This window comes from Ascaphus truei, chromosome 6 (assembly GCF_040206685.1).
Source record: "Ascaphus truei isolate aAscTru1 chromosome 6, aAscTru1.hap1, whole genome shotgun sequence".
NCBI classification, from domain to species: domain Eukaryota; kingdom Metazoa; phylum Chordata; class Amphibia; order Anura; family Ascaphidae; genus Ascaphus; species Ascaphus truei.
The window spans coordinates 114333616-114349151 of NC_134488.1; the positions used below are offsets into that span (position 1 = coordinate 114333616).

Consider the following 15536-nt stretch of genomic DNA (forward strand, 5'->3'; position numbering starts at 1 on the left):
TTTTGGAGAAGGTCTTTCTCTTCATGCTGTTGTTGTGGTTTACTTCAGATATGTTTTTCTAAATGTTTGTCCTTTCATTATTCTGATAAATTTATTTTCACAAATTTGTGATGCTAAAAGTTAATTGTACTCTAGCCTCTGCGATCATTTGTTTATTTTCAAAGTTCGTGCTGAACTGAATTTCCTGAACTGAATATTTTGTAAAGCCCCTGATCGGGATTAGACGACTATATTGCGTGCTTCAAACTTTTTAAACTTGCATTGTGATTAATTTGTAGCATGTATTATTTGGCCTCAATTAAATTTGATTTTTTTAGAGACAGTCGCCACATGTGACTGTCTCTAAAGCAATCAAATTGCACGGCCCGTCCCCTTAGTGATGTCACTGGCCTTGTCGCCAGCGACGTCGCTAAAAACCTAATTACAACTTTCGCTGATGGAGACGGGTGACGTCATTGGTTGTGTCGCCAGCACTATAAGCACGGCCTTAGGCAGCGATTTTATAGTGCAGGCACGACGGAGCACAAGAAGGATCTGTGAACTTTAATGGGGAGGCGTGGCCGTGACGTTACCAGGCTGGTTCGCACTCATCGGCTGAACCACTCGCGTGACTGTCGTTGCGTGAAAAAATCCAAAATCATTTGTCTGACAATTCTGCTGCTCTTCCTCGTGGTCTCGCACACTATTTATTCATAAAATGTTTTAAAAGGAATTAATACATTGAAAGTTACCTCTCGTTTTCAAATTTGTCAAGGGCATAGAGTCAAGATGACAAACAATACATGGTTACATAAGTGAATAGGTTATACATTATACACAAGACATTGCATGCAAAGTTAGAGATAATAATATATACTATAGACGTATGTAGCAGTTACAGACCAGGTTAAAATCTGAGACAGCTTTAGTTTTGAAAGAATTTAGACTGGTGGAGGCTGTGAGAGTCTCCGGTAGACTGTTCCAGTTTTGGGGTGCACGGTAAGAGAAGGAGCAGCGGCCAGATATTTTGCTGAACCGTGGGACCATGAACAGTCTTTTGGAGTCAGATCTCAGATAAGTGCTGCATGTGGTAGGGTTGAGGAGCTTGTCCAGATAGATGGGTAGCTTGCCTAGAAAGTATTTGAAGTCAAGACAGGAAAGATGAACTTTTTGCCTAGACTCGAGTGATGACCAATCTAGTTCTTTAAGCATTTCACAGTGATATTTGTTGAAGTTGCATTGGAGAACAAAACTGCATATTGAATTGTAGAGGGTGTCAAGTTTGCTAAGGTGAGTTTGGGGTGCCGAGCCACATACTATGTCCCCATAGTCGATAATTGGAATTGGCACCTGCTGTGCGATACACTTTTTGACTAGCAGACTTAGGAAGGATTTGGTCCTGTAAAGTACACCTAGTTTGGCATAGGTTTTAAATATCAGGGTTTCAATGTGCGTGCCGAATGTTAAATGGTTGTCAAACCATATGCCCAAATATTTGTAACTAGTAACAGGAGTTAGGGTGGTATTGGCGTTGGTTCTGATCTGGAGCTCATTCATTGGAAGCTTTAAAAATTTAGCCTTAGTCCCAAATACCATTGTTACAGTCTTGTCGGTGTTTAAAAACAGTTTGTTTTGGGAAATCCAATTTTCAAGACTCACATGTCAGATTGAAGTATGTGTTCAAGGTCGGAGAGGCTAGGGCTGTGTGCCAATAAGATTGTGTCATCTGCATACATGTGTATGGGGGGTGGGGTGGGAAGCCAGATTGGAATTAGCTAGGGAAATTTGTCTTGGTATAGTAATCGCTTAATTGGGAGTGAACACATTTTTCCATGACTTTGGATAGAATTAGGAGAAGAGAGATTGGCCTGTAGTTTGAGACAGTGTTTTTGTCCCCACTTTTGAAGATTGGCTGGCCTGATAGAGGTGCTGTATGTTTGCGCCGCGCGTGCACAATAAACGCAGCCTTAACAGTAAGTCATATTCCATTCACTGCATTAACTGAATTACACCTTTTCAAACGATAGTGAATTGAAACGTATGTATCAAAATACTTTCTTTCACCAGGCTTGTGGCAATTTGAAAAGCAGATAGGTGGAGTGTTAAAGCAGCAAGCAATACTACTTTCCAACTTTTTTTTAAAATTATATTTATATGTAAATCATGTGACAATCGTTTGGTGTTTCTGTCATAAATATGTCAATCTTCATTGTGTGACTAACATAATGGCTGCTAAGGCTACGCTTATAGTGCCGATGGTGATGTTGGCCTGCGATTGCTGGAAAAAAACAATTGGGATGACTTCCAGCGATCACGACCAAACCGTCTTGTCGCACTTACTATAAGCGCACGCGATGGCGGCAAAGCATTTGTTTTGCTGTCGCCGGCACTTGCTCAGCCTAACTCAGTGTAACTCCGCAGCTACAATGTATCCTTTTTTATTATGGTAACTATCTGTTATTACAGTTTGCCGCTCAAACTGCTGGGAATATTGGCAACAAATCATCCCAAACAGGAAAGTGTTGCAATCATCTTGCACTGCTTAGGAGGTGGGCTAAAACCTGCTATAGAAATCAAATGATATTTTAAAGCTGCAGTCCAAGCCCTGTTTATTTTTTTCCCCTTTTAATATGTGCATCAATACAATCCACACTAAGTAATTAGCTACGTTGCCGATTGATCCGTTCTTCTGTGATCGATCAGTGAAGATTCGGGTTGGGGGTTCACTAAATGACTGTAGACTCTGTATCTGTGACTTTGTAAATTTATTTATAAAATGTTTTACCAGGAAGTAATACATTGAGTTACCTCTCATTTTCAAGTATGTCCTGGACATAGTTAATATGACAAATAATACATGGTTACAAATACAGTTACATAAATGAACAGGGTATACATTATATACAATACATTGCATGCACAGTTAGAGAAGATGTATATTATAGACTTATGTAACAGTTACAGACCAGATTAAAATGTGAGACAGCCTTAGTTTTGAAAGAACTTAAACTGGTGGTGGATGTGAGAGTCTCCGGTAGGTTGTTCCAGTTTTGGGGTGCACGGTAAGAGGAGGAGCGGCCGGATACTTTGTTGAGCCTTGGGACCATGAACAGTCTTTTGGAGTCAGATCTCAGATAAGTGCTGCATGTGGTACGGGTGAGGGGCTTGTTCAGATAGGTGGGTAGCTTGCCCAGAAAGTATTTGAAGGCAAGACAGGAAAGGTGAACTTTGCGCCTAGACTCGAGTGATGACCAATCTAGTTCTTTGAGCATTTTGCAGTGATGTGTGTTGTAGTTGCATTGGAGAACGAAACGACAAATTGAATTGTAAAGGGTGTCAAGTTTGCCAAGGTGGGTTTGGGGTGCTGAGCCATATACTATGTCTCCATAGTCGATAATTGGCATTAGCATCTGCTGTGCAATACGCTTTCTGGCCAGCAGACTTAGGGAGGATTTGTTCCTGTAAAGTACACCTAGTTTGGCATAGGTCTTGGTTGTCAGGGTATCAATGTGCATTCCGAATGTTAAGTGGGAGTCAAACCATAAACCCAGGTATTTAAAACTAGTGACAGGGGTTAGGGTGGTGTTAGTGTTGGTTCTGATCTATAGAAATGGTTGCTATAGAAACAAAAAAAGGCTTTTTACATTATAATACATAAAAAATGTAATTCAGAGTTTAGGGGAAAAAATGCTACAAGTATTTTCTCAAAATACAGAACTGATGAATTAAAAAACAAAACAAAAAAAGCCCATGTAGGATATTGCTTGGTCTGCAGCTTTAAAACTCATTAAAATGGCATTGAGTTGAAAAACAAAAAACAAAATGGTCACTATCTAATATTACAGAATTTATTTATTTAAAAAAACCATAAGATTTCACGTGTTTTTGCTGCTTTAAGATTACAATAGGAAACAAACTTCTATACATTTGGGAAATTGTTTGAACAGCATTTTGTAAATACATGTTTTATCTTGTTTCACAGAAGGAACTGCAAAGGTAACCCAAACTGCTTAGTTGGGATTGGTGAACACATCTGGTTAGGAGAAATAGATGAAAATAGCTTCCACAACATTGATGACCCCAACTTTGAACGGAGGAAAAAAGTGAGCCATCTTAAATCCTTAAATGTAAAGTGACAAGGCTATTACAGCTGCATCAAACATAAGAAAGATTGCTGTGGACATAAAACATTTACCTCTCAGTAGTATTATTCTGAATAGTTTACACTTCTTTTCACTTACATCTGCTGGGATCTCATGTTGCAAATTCCATGTTTGCATCATTAGTTTTCCATGGAAACTACCCAGTTTTGGCAGGGAAAACACATTCTACATTGCTTCATTCAATAAAAATTTACAAATTCTCACTTATCTACCGTGTATGTTGAGTAACCCTAGTATTGCTTGTGGGTGTTCACAAAATCTTTGTGTAATGCTTACTATTATTTTTCTTTTCTAACAGAACACATTTGTTGGCTTGACAAACCTGGGAGCCACATGTTACGTCAACACTTTTGTTCAAGTGTGGTTTCTTAACATGGAGCTTCGAAGGGCACTGTATTTGTATGAGAACTCATGGAGTGCAGAGAAAGCAGAAGAATGCATTCAGGAAGATAAAGGTGTGTAAATGATTTGTTAACAGATGTACAGTACCAAGTATTTTATCACTGGGATGAAGCGTATTTTGTTTGTTTAGTAATCAGCATACTTGGTCAAATACTGAAAAGTAAAACAGACAAGTTTTGTCTTACTGTGAAGATGGCATAGGTCGTCTTCATGTTTAAGAACTTTTTTATGAGATGTGTATGTGTTGTATTGGAGCTCCTTTGGCAATGTGATTGTGTATGTGATCACTGAGTGACATACTGTACCTGTACAGCATCTTCCATGCACCCTTTAGTTTACTTATGTATCTTTTGTCTGCAGAATATGAGCCTCAAACTATTTGTGAACACCTCCAGTACTTGTTTTCTTTACTACAAAACAGTAACAGACGATATATTGACCCCTCTGCGTTTGTTAGAGCACTGGGCTTGGACACTGGGCAACAACAGGTAAGGAGTGAACATAAATATCTCCCCATTAATCAGCGGAAAGCATTGTATTAAAATAACAGCCTCCCCAGCATTCATTTGTTTTTTGAATAGCATAATCTGCACCCACGGGCCACTTGCACTGAATCATGCTTTTTTACAGCTCTATAAATCACGTGCATCCCAAGAAAACCACCTCCTACCCCACAACTCAGGTGGCCCACATGGTCTCCCAGTAGAATACTACAGTATCATATTCCTATGTCATTGCAACTTCCTACTGACCTGTTCCCAATAATTCAAGTATCCAACACCATGAAATAAACACCTCAAAGTTATTCAGGAACTTGGCGGTTCCCAGAGCTGATGATAATGGCACAAGTTAACCCCGGATAGCAACTGTAGCACCTGCAAATGTTGCATTTTATAAATAACCAACCTTGCAACATATAATTTTCAGATTGAGTGCAAACCTACCAAAAGTACGAGCCCAGTTTAATATATGTATGTTTAAAGGCTCTTATTATTGCCCTTCAGGTAATGGATTTAATGTTTGTGTGTTATTGCATGTAGTAGTGATACAGTGGACTGCAATAGATTTGTCATATTTGAGAGGTTACATTCTTAGTGTGGTTACTTCTTTAGTAATATAACGCAAATTTATTGTGACAGATATGTTTGCTCTGACCTTGGTTTATTGTGGTGATAAGGAATGTAAACAAAATATCCCAAGCAATGATCTCCTGATGTACAACATATATACTTTTAAGTGGTTTCAAATTTGTCGTGGTTAGGTCTAGGCTGCGCTTATAGTGCCGGCGACGCGACGTCGCGGCAAAACAAATGTATTGCCGCCTTCGAGTGCGCTTCTAGTAGAAGCGATGCGATCGCTGAAAGTCAAGTCAATTTGATTTTTCCAGTGACCGCAGCCTGACGTCGCTGTCGCCGGCACTATAAGCGCAGTAAGTTACGTTTTTCTGTTTTTTGTATTTCTCCAAAACAGAAAATGAATGAAGGATTTCACAGTGAAGTGATCAAGATAAAAAGACAAAGTAAAGACAATCTGTACAAAAAAAAGCTGTCTAAGTGGGATTGGAGCTTTAGGACCTGAGCAATAAATTCACATAATTGATATAACCCGTAAAAGGATAGAAATGTTTCCCTACTACACTGAGTTTTATTGTACTGAAAATCTTTTCCCTATGAACTGCGGTGTATAGTCTCATAATAAACTATGTTTTTAGTATCAAATTACTTCCCATAGTGCATTTCTACATAGCAAAGAAAATGTAATTTGTGCCCTTTTTTTAATTAGGTGCCTTTTTTTTTTCAACCTTTCGCTATCTTTGCCTTTTTTGCTAGTGTTTAATTTGATATAACCAGCAAACCAACACTATATCGCTTTCACGCTGAACTGCTTTAAATTTTGTGTAGACAGAATTTTCTGTGTCTAATAATAGACAAAGGTTTTTTTTTTGTAGTTTTTTCCCTGTAAGTAGTGAGTTTTTAGTCCTATTATGTATTGCTTTAGTACTGCAGCATATTCATTTAAGTTATGGATATTTGACACAAACTGCTGTCTTCCCATTGTAAGAAAAATTTACCCATTCCAAAATATTTACAGAAGGTTTATATCGGACTGTCAAACATATATTTTTTTTTTTTCAGGATGCCCAAGAATTTTCAAAGCTATTTATGTCATTGTTGGAGGAAACTTTGTCAGAACAGAAAAATCCAGATGTTAAAAACATTATTCAAGAGCAGTTTTGTGGACAGTACGCATATGTCACTGTGTAAGTTACAGCATTTATTTCTGTTTATCCTGCATCATTGATTTCTCTCTCATGCTGCAGAGCGGCAGGACTATGCAATTCATACTGTGGAAATCCGTGTTCCGTTCAGAAACGTATGTCCACCAGGAACTTGCATGTAACTCCTTTTGAGGGCCCATGCAGTATGTTGCTGGCGCCTTTTGAAGGTGAATTTTGCCAATTGTTTTTCAAGGACAATGTTACGTTAATTTTTCTGCAATACCTTTTTCTATACAAATGATATTCTATAAACTACCCAAGATGCGGTACAGAGTATTTTATTTATTGCTTTTATTAATAGTTATTTACAGGCATACCCCGCATTAACATACGCAATGGGACCGGAGCATGTATGTAAAGCGAAAATGTACTTAAAGTGAAGCACTGCCTTTTTCCCACTTATCGATGCATGTACTGTACTGCAATTGTCATATACGTGCATAACTGATGTAAATAATGCATTTGTAACAGGTTCTATAGTCTCCCCGCTTGGGTACAGCTTCGGTACAGGTAGGGAGCTGGTATTGCTGTTCAGGAAGTGCTGACTGGCGCATGCGTGAACTGCCATTTGCCTATTGAGCGAGATGTACTTACTCGCGAGTGTACTTAAAGTGAGTGTCCTTAAACCGGGGTATGCCTGTAATTAGTTTGGTAGCGATAGTCTATTCCAAGTCAGCTAGTTGTCAGAAACGTCGTTATTGGTTACAGTAAATCTTTCAAATGTGAATTCCTGCCCTTTGTCCCTGAGCCAGCAGAGGCGTAATGCGTAGCTGAACTACATTCAAAGTCACTAGGAAACAGGATGTTTGCTTTGTTACGGTAGCAAGTAGCTGTAGATGCCTTGCTACATATCACACAGCAGTATTAAGCATATGTCAGGAACAGAGGCCGGACTAGGCAACTGCGTGCGTCTCCCTCCTCCATCCTCCCATCCAAATTTATAGAACTAAGGCACCACTGGGCCCCAGGTTATTGTCCCACCCATTCTCTTGCTCTCCCTCACAACCTCTCCCTCTCCCAATCTCTCTCTCACTCTCTCCCAACTTCTCTCGCGCTCTCTCCCAACTGCTCTCTCGCGCTCTCTCCCAACTGCTCTCTCGCGCTCTCTCCCAACTGCTCTCTCGCGCTCTCTCCCAACTGCTCTCTCGCGCTCTCTCCCAACTGCTCTCTCGCGCTCTCTCCCAACTGCTCTCTCGCGCTCTCTCCCAACTGCTCTCTCGCGCTCTCTCCCAACTGCTCTCTCGCGCTCTCTCCCAACTGCTCTCTCGCGCTCTCTCCCAACTGCTCTCTCGCGCTCTCTCCCAACTGCTCTCTCCCAACTGTTCTCTCGCGCTCTCTCCCAACTGCTCTCGCGCTCTCTCCCAAGTGCTCTCTCTCGCGCTCTCTCCCAAGTGCTCTCTCTCGCGCTCTCTCCCAAGTGCTCTCTCTCGCGCTCTCTCCCAAGTGCTCTCTCTCGCGCTCTCTCCCAAGTGCTCTCTCTCGCGCTCTCTCCCAAGTGCTCTCTCTCGCGCTCTCTCCCAAGTGCTCTCTCGCGCTCTCTCCCAAGTGCTCTCTCTCGCGCTCTCTCCCAAGTGCTCTCTCTCGCGCTCTCTCCCAAGTGCTCTCTCTCGCGCTCTCTCCCAAGTGCTCTCTCTCGCGCTCTCTCCCAAGTGCTCTCTCTCGCGCTCTCTCCCAAGTGCTCTCTCTCGCGCTCTCTCCCAAGTGCTCTCTCTCGCGCTCTCTCCCAAGTGCTCTCTCTCGCGCTCTCTCCCAAGTGCTCTCTCTCGCGCTCTCTCCCAAGTGCTCTCTCTCTTGCTCTCTCTCCCAAGTGCTCTCTCTCTTGCTCTCTCTCCCAAGTGCTCTCTCTCTTGCTCTCTCTCCCAAGTGCTCTCTCGCGCGCTCTCTCCCAACTGCTCTCTCGCGCGTTCTCTCCCAACTGCTCTCTCTCGCGCGCTCTCTCCCAACTGCTCTCTCTCGCGCGCTCTCTCCCAACTGCTCTCTCTCGCGCGCTCTCCCAACTGCTCTCTCTCGCGCGCTCTCTCCCCAACTGCTCTCTCTCGCGCGCTCTCTCCCCAACTGCTCTCTCTCGCGCGCTCGCTCCCAACTGCTCTCTCTCGCGCGCTCGCTCCCAACTGCTCTCTCTCTCTCGCGCGCTCGCTCCCAACTGCTCTCTCTCTCGCGCGCGCGCTCGCTCCCAACTGCTCTCTCTCTCGCGCGCTCGCTCCCAACTGCTCTCTCTCTCTCGCGCGCTCGCTCCCAACTGCTCTCTCTCTCTCGCGCGCTCGCTCCCAACTGCTCTCTCTCTCTCTCTCTCTCTCTCGCGCGCTCGCTCCCAACTGCTCTCTCTCTCTCGCGCGCGCTCGCTCCCAACTGCTCTCTCTCTCTCGCGCGCTCGCTCCCAACTGCTCTCTCTCTCGCGCGCTCGCTCCCAACTGCTCTCTCTCTCTCGCGCGCTCGCTCCCAACTGCTCTCTCTCTCTCGCGCGCTCGCTCCCAACTGCTCTCTCTCGCGCGCGCTCGCTCCCAACTGCTCTCTCTCTCTCTCTCGCGCGCTCGCTCCCAACTGCTCTCTCTCTCTCTCTCTCTCGCGCTCGCTCCCAACTGCTCTCTCTCTCGCGCGCTCGCTCCCAACTGCTCTCTCTCTCGCGCGCTCGCTCCCAACTGCTCTCTCTCTCGCGCGCTCGCTCCCAACTGCTCTCTCTCTCGCGCGCTCGCTCCCAACTGCTCTCTCTCTCGCGCGCTCGCTCCCAACTGCTCTCTCTCGCGCGCTCGCTCCCAACTGCTCTCTCTCTCGCGCGCTCGCTCCCAACTGCTCTCTCTCGCGCGCGCGCTCCCAACTGCTCTCTCTCTCTCGCGCGCTCCCAACTGCTCTCTCTCTCGCGCGCGCTCGCTCCCAACTGCTCTCTCTCTCGCGCGCTCCCAACTGCTCTCTCTCTCGCGCGCGCTCGCTCCCAACTGCTCTCTCTCTCTCGCGCGCTCGCTCCCAACTGCTCTCTCTCGCGCGCGCTCCCAACTGCTCTCTCTCTCTCGCGCGCTCGCTCCCAACTGCTCTCTCTCTCTCGTGCGCTCGCTCCCAACTGCTCTCTCTCTCTCTCGCGCGCTCGCTCCCAACTGCTCTCTCTCTCGCGCGCGCTCGCTCCCAACTGCTCTCTCTCGCGCGCGCTCGCTCCCAACTGCTCTCTCTCGCGCGCGCTCGCTCCCAACTGCTCTCTCTCTCGCGCGCGCTCGCTCCCAACTGCTCTCTCTCTCGCGCGCGCTCGCTCCCAACTGCTCTCTCTCTCGCGCGCGCTCGCTCCCAACTGCTCTCTCTCTTTCGCGCTCGCTCCCAACTGCTCTCTCTCTCTCTCGCGCTCGCTCCCAACTGCTCTCTCTCTCGCGCGCTCGCTCCCAACTGCTCTCTCTCTCTCGCGCGCGCTCGCTCCCAACTGCTCTCTCTCTCTCTCGCGCGCTCGCTCCCAACTGCTCTCTCTCTCTCGCGCTCGCTCCCAACTGCTCTCTCTCTCTCTCGCGCGCTCGCTCCCAACTGCTCTCTCTCTCTCTCGCTCCCAACTGCTCTCTCTCTCGCGCGCTCGCTCCCAACTGCTCTCTCTCTCTCTCGCGCGCTCGCTCCCAACTGCTCTCTCTCTCTCTCTCTCTCTCGCGCGCTCGCTCCCAACTGCTCTCTCTCTCACGCGCGCTCGCTCCCAACTGCTCTCTCTCTCTCTCGCGCGCTCGCTCCCAACTGCTCTCTCTCTCTCTCGCGCGCTCGCTCCCAACTGCTCTCTCTCTCTCGCGCGCGCTCGCTCCCAACTGCTCTCTCTCTCTCTCGCGCGCGCTCGCTCCCAACTGCTCTCTCTCTCTCTCGCGCGCTCGCTCCCAACTGCTCTCTCTCTCTCTCGCGCGCTCGCTCCCAACTGCTCTCTCTCTCTCTCGCGCGCTCTCTCCCAACTGCTCTCTCTCTCTCTCGCGCGCTCGCTCCCAACTGCTCTCTCTCTCGCGCGCTCGCTCCCAACTGCTCTCTCTCTCTCTCGCGCGCTCTCTCCCAACTGCTCTCTCTCTTGCGCGCGCTCTCTCCCAACTGCTCTCTCTCTCGCGCGCGCTCTCTCCCAACTGCTCTCTCTCTCTCGCGCGCTCTCTCCCAACTGCTCTCTCTCGCGCGCTCTCTCCCAACTGCTCTCTCTCACGCGCTCTCTCCCAACTGCTCTCTCTCTCTCGCGCTCGCTCCCAACTGCTCTCTCTCGCGCGCTCGCTCCCAACTGCTCTCTCTCGCGCGCTCGCTCCCAACTGCTCTCTCTCTCTCTCGCGCGCTCGCTCCCAACTGCTCTCTCTCTCTCTCGCGCGCTCGCTCCCAACTGCTCTCTCTCTCTCTCGCGCGCTCGCTCCCAACTGCTCTCTCTCTCTCGCGCGCTCGCTCCCAACTGCTCTCTCTCTCTCGCGCGCTCGCTCCCAACTGCTCTCTCTCTCTCGCGCGCTCGCTCCCAACTGCTCTCTCTCGCGCGCTCTCTCGCGCTTCTTCAACCACACACACACACACCACTGAAGAGTATCAACAAACTCTCAATATCTCAAGGAGTGCACAGCGAACTGCTGTACAACGTGCAGGAAATGTAGACTGTCCCTACTTCTGGTGTTTTGAGCTGTGATTGCCCCATGCGCCTCTGCCTCCCCCTCACTGAGCGGCGGTGACTTCGGGGGAGATTTCTACGCCCTCTATAAGATTATACTACCTGCGCGCGGTGGACCGCATAGACTCGCGCATGCCTGTAGCTCCAGAGATGTGTAAACCGAACTGCAGGCGATTGGGAAGGCGTGTCGGATGCATTACTAAGCTGGTTCGCCCTCATTGGCTGAACAGCTCACGTGACATGGATGTCATGTGGCCGAGCTTGAAAAGACAAAACATTTTCCCTTCAAAATGTGGCCACGCGCACTAGGGGCGACCTCATAGGCATTATGCAATTTGTGCTTGTTGGGCGCGCTCTAGAACAATCGCGCCGACTATAAGCTCAGCCTACGGCCCCAGTCACTGCGTGCGTCGGAGCGCCTGGCGGCGCATGCACCAGTTTGAGCTGTGGTCTAAGGGTCGCGATAGGACGCGCATCTTAGCAAATCAGAGAAGAACAGGGGGAGCAAAGACCAGATTTAGGCTACGGCCCCCGGGGTGGCGGGGGCGTGGCCATGACTTCACGCGCCTGGTTCACCCTCATTGGCTGAACCGCCACTGTGACGTGGCCATCTGTCGACCACCGCGCCAAAAGACAAAAATCTTGTCTTCTGGGAAAGGTGGTCGCGCATTGCGTTTTCTGCAGGCGCGCGCAGGCAGTGACTGGGGCCGGCCCCATTGAAGGCTGTATCTTGTTTGCGGCACCGCTAACACTGCGACCGCGTCCTCATGCGGCACCTGGGGCTGGGCTCCCCCCTCTTCCCTTGTTCCGCCTGTGGTCAGGAATGTTTTTTTCTTTTTTCAGTGGACATCTCTTGTACATAACTGATGGTATAAATAGATAATATTTTCACTAATATAGTTTAATTCAAAAGTATTTATAAGCCCTTTCCCACAGAACCTTTTTATATGAGCAGATCACTTTTAAACTTGTTGCCTTATTTGGAGTTAACCACTCAACCCATTATCTGCAAATGACCATGTATGGCTATTTTTAGCTTCGAGCATCTTCCTCCCCCTGGTTCCCTAGATAATTGCAATATTAGTTGCTGGTTTACTTAATGGATTTTCAAAGACGACATCCGCATTCATCCCATAGGAAGCCGCGACATCATCAGTTGTGGATTCTTATTGGCCTGCGGGATTTGGCGGTCATTTTGAATGCCTGAATCTGGGCTGAAACACTGGCAAATGAATGGGAAGTGTTTCTGAACCGTGGGTCTCTGGCTGCTAAAAACAGCGTGATTCAGATTCATAGAAGCCTCCGGTTTTGTATTTTGAAATCTATATGGCAAACGAACGGAAGAGGCAGGATTGCTGCCATTCAAACAAGAAATGTGTCTGACACATTACCGCAGTTGGTGACTTTTTTAAAGGGTTGACAGCCAATGCAGTCTCTGCACTGTTGATGAACTAGCAATGATTATACGAGGGTGTGGGACCCTTGATGGGTTGAAGCAGGGGTGGGCAAAATTCAGCCTGCCAAATAATGTCGTCCAACCCGCCACAGGTAGGGCCCTCTCTATCTACAGCCCTTACCTGGGGTGTGCTGCCTTACCTGGCTCAGGGAGCCCACACAAGTAGTCCTAATACAGAAGTTCGGCCCCACCAAATGTAGGTCTTAACTTCCGCAATCACTGCCTGGGTGGACTTCTTCACCAAAGTTAGGGCCCTGGGAGGAGAGAGGGTTGGTAGTGAGAAGGGGGATTAAAAGAGGTGTAAAGAAAGGGATTGGGGATTGGTTAGAGAAAGGGGTGGGGGGCATGTGGGAGAGTTGCGGGTGAGAAGAGTATGTGGGGAGAGAAGATTGTGAGGTGAGCGTGGAGAAGAGTCCCTGCACTTTAATTGATATCAATTATATCTTTATTTCCTGCATGTACAAGTGCAAGACTTCATCTACATTAAGTTTGTGGCACGCAAAGCTTACCAAAGCTGCTAATATACATCTATAATAAACAAAAGTCCCAATGCACATTCAATATGACAAATTTAGTTCCTAACTATAATAATGTTTTTTCTATATTTTCTTCTCATAACTTTGGGTCATTTAGTTCAATCTTGGCCAAAATGTTTCAAGTCTGCAAGTCAAGGTAGACCCTATCCTTGACATGGTTGCGGCTTGAAATGTTTTGACCAAAAGATTGAACTAAAGTTCAATCCAAAATTATAAGACGAAAATATAGAAAAAACAATGTACTAAATTTGTCATGTTGAATTTTAACATGTTTGTTTGTGGTATACTTGGTCACTTTCCCAGTGCCACTCCAATTGACACAAATCTATAATAATGTGTCTGGGTTTTGAGCTTGCTAACATTGTATGTCTCTCATACTGCAATGTTAAACAGTAGGACAACACATACTTTTTTGCTTAAAGCAGCAATTCTCCCTACCTTACTCCCCCTCCATGGTCTTACTGCGCTATTTTCAGTCACAGAGACACTAACATCCTATATTTTAAAGGGAACTTCGATAGGTTGCGGTTTCCACCTGGAAGGCTATGTGGCGGCTTACTATTGGCCCAAGGTTTTGCAAATATTTTGTTTGTAGGGAGGAGTGGCTCAGTGAGTAAAGATGTGTATAAGGAAAACCAAGGGGTTCACCAATCAGGCGCTCAGAAAAGTCAATGAGGTTGCTGAATCCTGCTCATGTCGTAAGTATATGTAGATAGGGTCACGGCTAATCTTCCGTAAAAACTCGCAAATGTAAACAGTCTCTCCTAACAACTGGCTCTCACCAGAGCTCTAGTAATATTGAAAATAGAGTGACTCACGGTTTATGAAGCAAATCGAGCCGAGCCCATGAATGATATAATCCTCTGTCGAGCAGGCACTCCGCAGTCCACCAGGTGACTCCGCAGTCCCGGTGAATAGTCTGTGACCAGCGGTGCCTGAACTGATCAGCTGATGCAGCAACCCAGCGTGCTACCGGAAGCAAACTGGATACAATGATACTCCTCCCACCGGAGAAAGGAACGATGCACCGCCATATAGAAAAATAGCAAAGGCTGAAGTAGTGAATAGAAAAATTTATTGGAGCATAGTGGTGTAGTTCTGGCGGATCCTCTGATGCGTTTCACGCCGAAGCGCTTTGTAAAGACACTGACTGGCACTGAGAGTTTGAAGCAGGGGAACCTGGTTCAATTTCCAGTGTCCGCTCCTTGTGACCTTGGGCAAGTCACTTTATCTCCCTGTGCCTCAGGCACCAAAAACATAGATTGTAAGCTTCATGGTGCAGGGACCTGTGCTTGCAAAATGTCTCTGTAAAGCGCTATGTAAAACTGGCAGCGCTATACAAGAACATGCTATTGTTGTTATTGTTATTGCTTCCTATGGATCGAGATTTAAACCTGGTAACCAGGTTTAAGTAACCAGTAAGTGTCTCTGGAACTAGAGATCCTGGAGCTCTGAAGTACCCCTTGGAATTGCTGTTTTGAGATAAGTTTTTTTTGGGGAAAATATTATGCAAGTTATTTTCAGCTTTTGTTATTTCTTTTATTAACTATATAGTTATTTAAGATAACAGCTCTCTGTAATAGAATGGGTTATGAACACATTGCCTTACAAGATCCCACAAACATATTTTTAATGTATTCTTTCAAGACCACCTTTTTACAGATGGCATTCATTTGAGTAACATTCTTGTCAGTAACTTAAATCTTGAATTTAATTTGTTTGAATTTTTAAAGAACTTATTTCAATATTGGTTCTAATGTATCTTCGAATCAAGTTTTTTAAATTAACGGGTATTGTAACCATATATGATGAGGCTTTTTATTAACTTGAAGGGGGACCTCCTATGTTGCGAAGTTGTGTGGTGGCTTGTTCCCTTCCCCCCCCCCCCCCAAAGTATAATTCACTTTTATGTTTAAAGCTGCAGACCAATATCGTATGTGTTTCTTTTATTTTTATTTTTTTAATCAGTTCTGTACTATGAGAAAATACTTGTAGCATTTTTTAAAAACAAATCTGAATGACATTTTGAATGTATTATAATGTAACAAGCTTTTTTGTTTCTATAGCAACCATTTACATACACACTGACTGCAGAATACTCCCCTGCAGCCATTTAGTGAACCCCCGAGCCTAATCTTCG

The 15536-nt window shown here is 46.1% G+C and overlaps 1 protein-coding gene across 2 annotated transcripts in view; it reads left to right on the plus strand.

Annotated features, from left to right (window-relative positions):
* The window catches only part of USP48 (ubiquitin specific peptidase 48), a 39056-nt gene that overhangs the window by 1479 nt on the left and 22041 nt on the right, over positions 1-15536 (plus strand). The window contains exons 2-5 of one of the 2 annotated variants that reach the window (XM_075605843.1): positions 3962-4082; positions 4441-4597; positions 4905-5032; positions 6680-6804. In XM_075605843.1, the coding sequence (XP_075461958.1) occupies positions 3962-4082; positions 4441-4597; positions 4905-5032; positions 6680-6804 (531 nt within the window). Of the gene's footprint in view, positions 1-3961; positions 4083-4440; positions 4598-4904; positions 5033-6014; positions 6064-6679; positions 6805-15536 lie in introns of those variants that run through there. The other variant, XM_075605844.1, reaches the window with a different exon arrangement.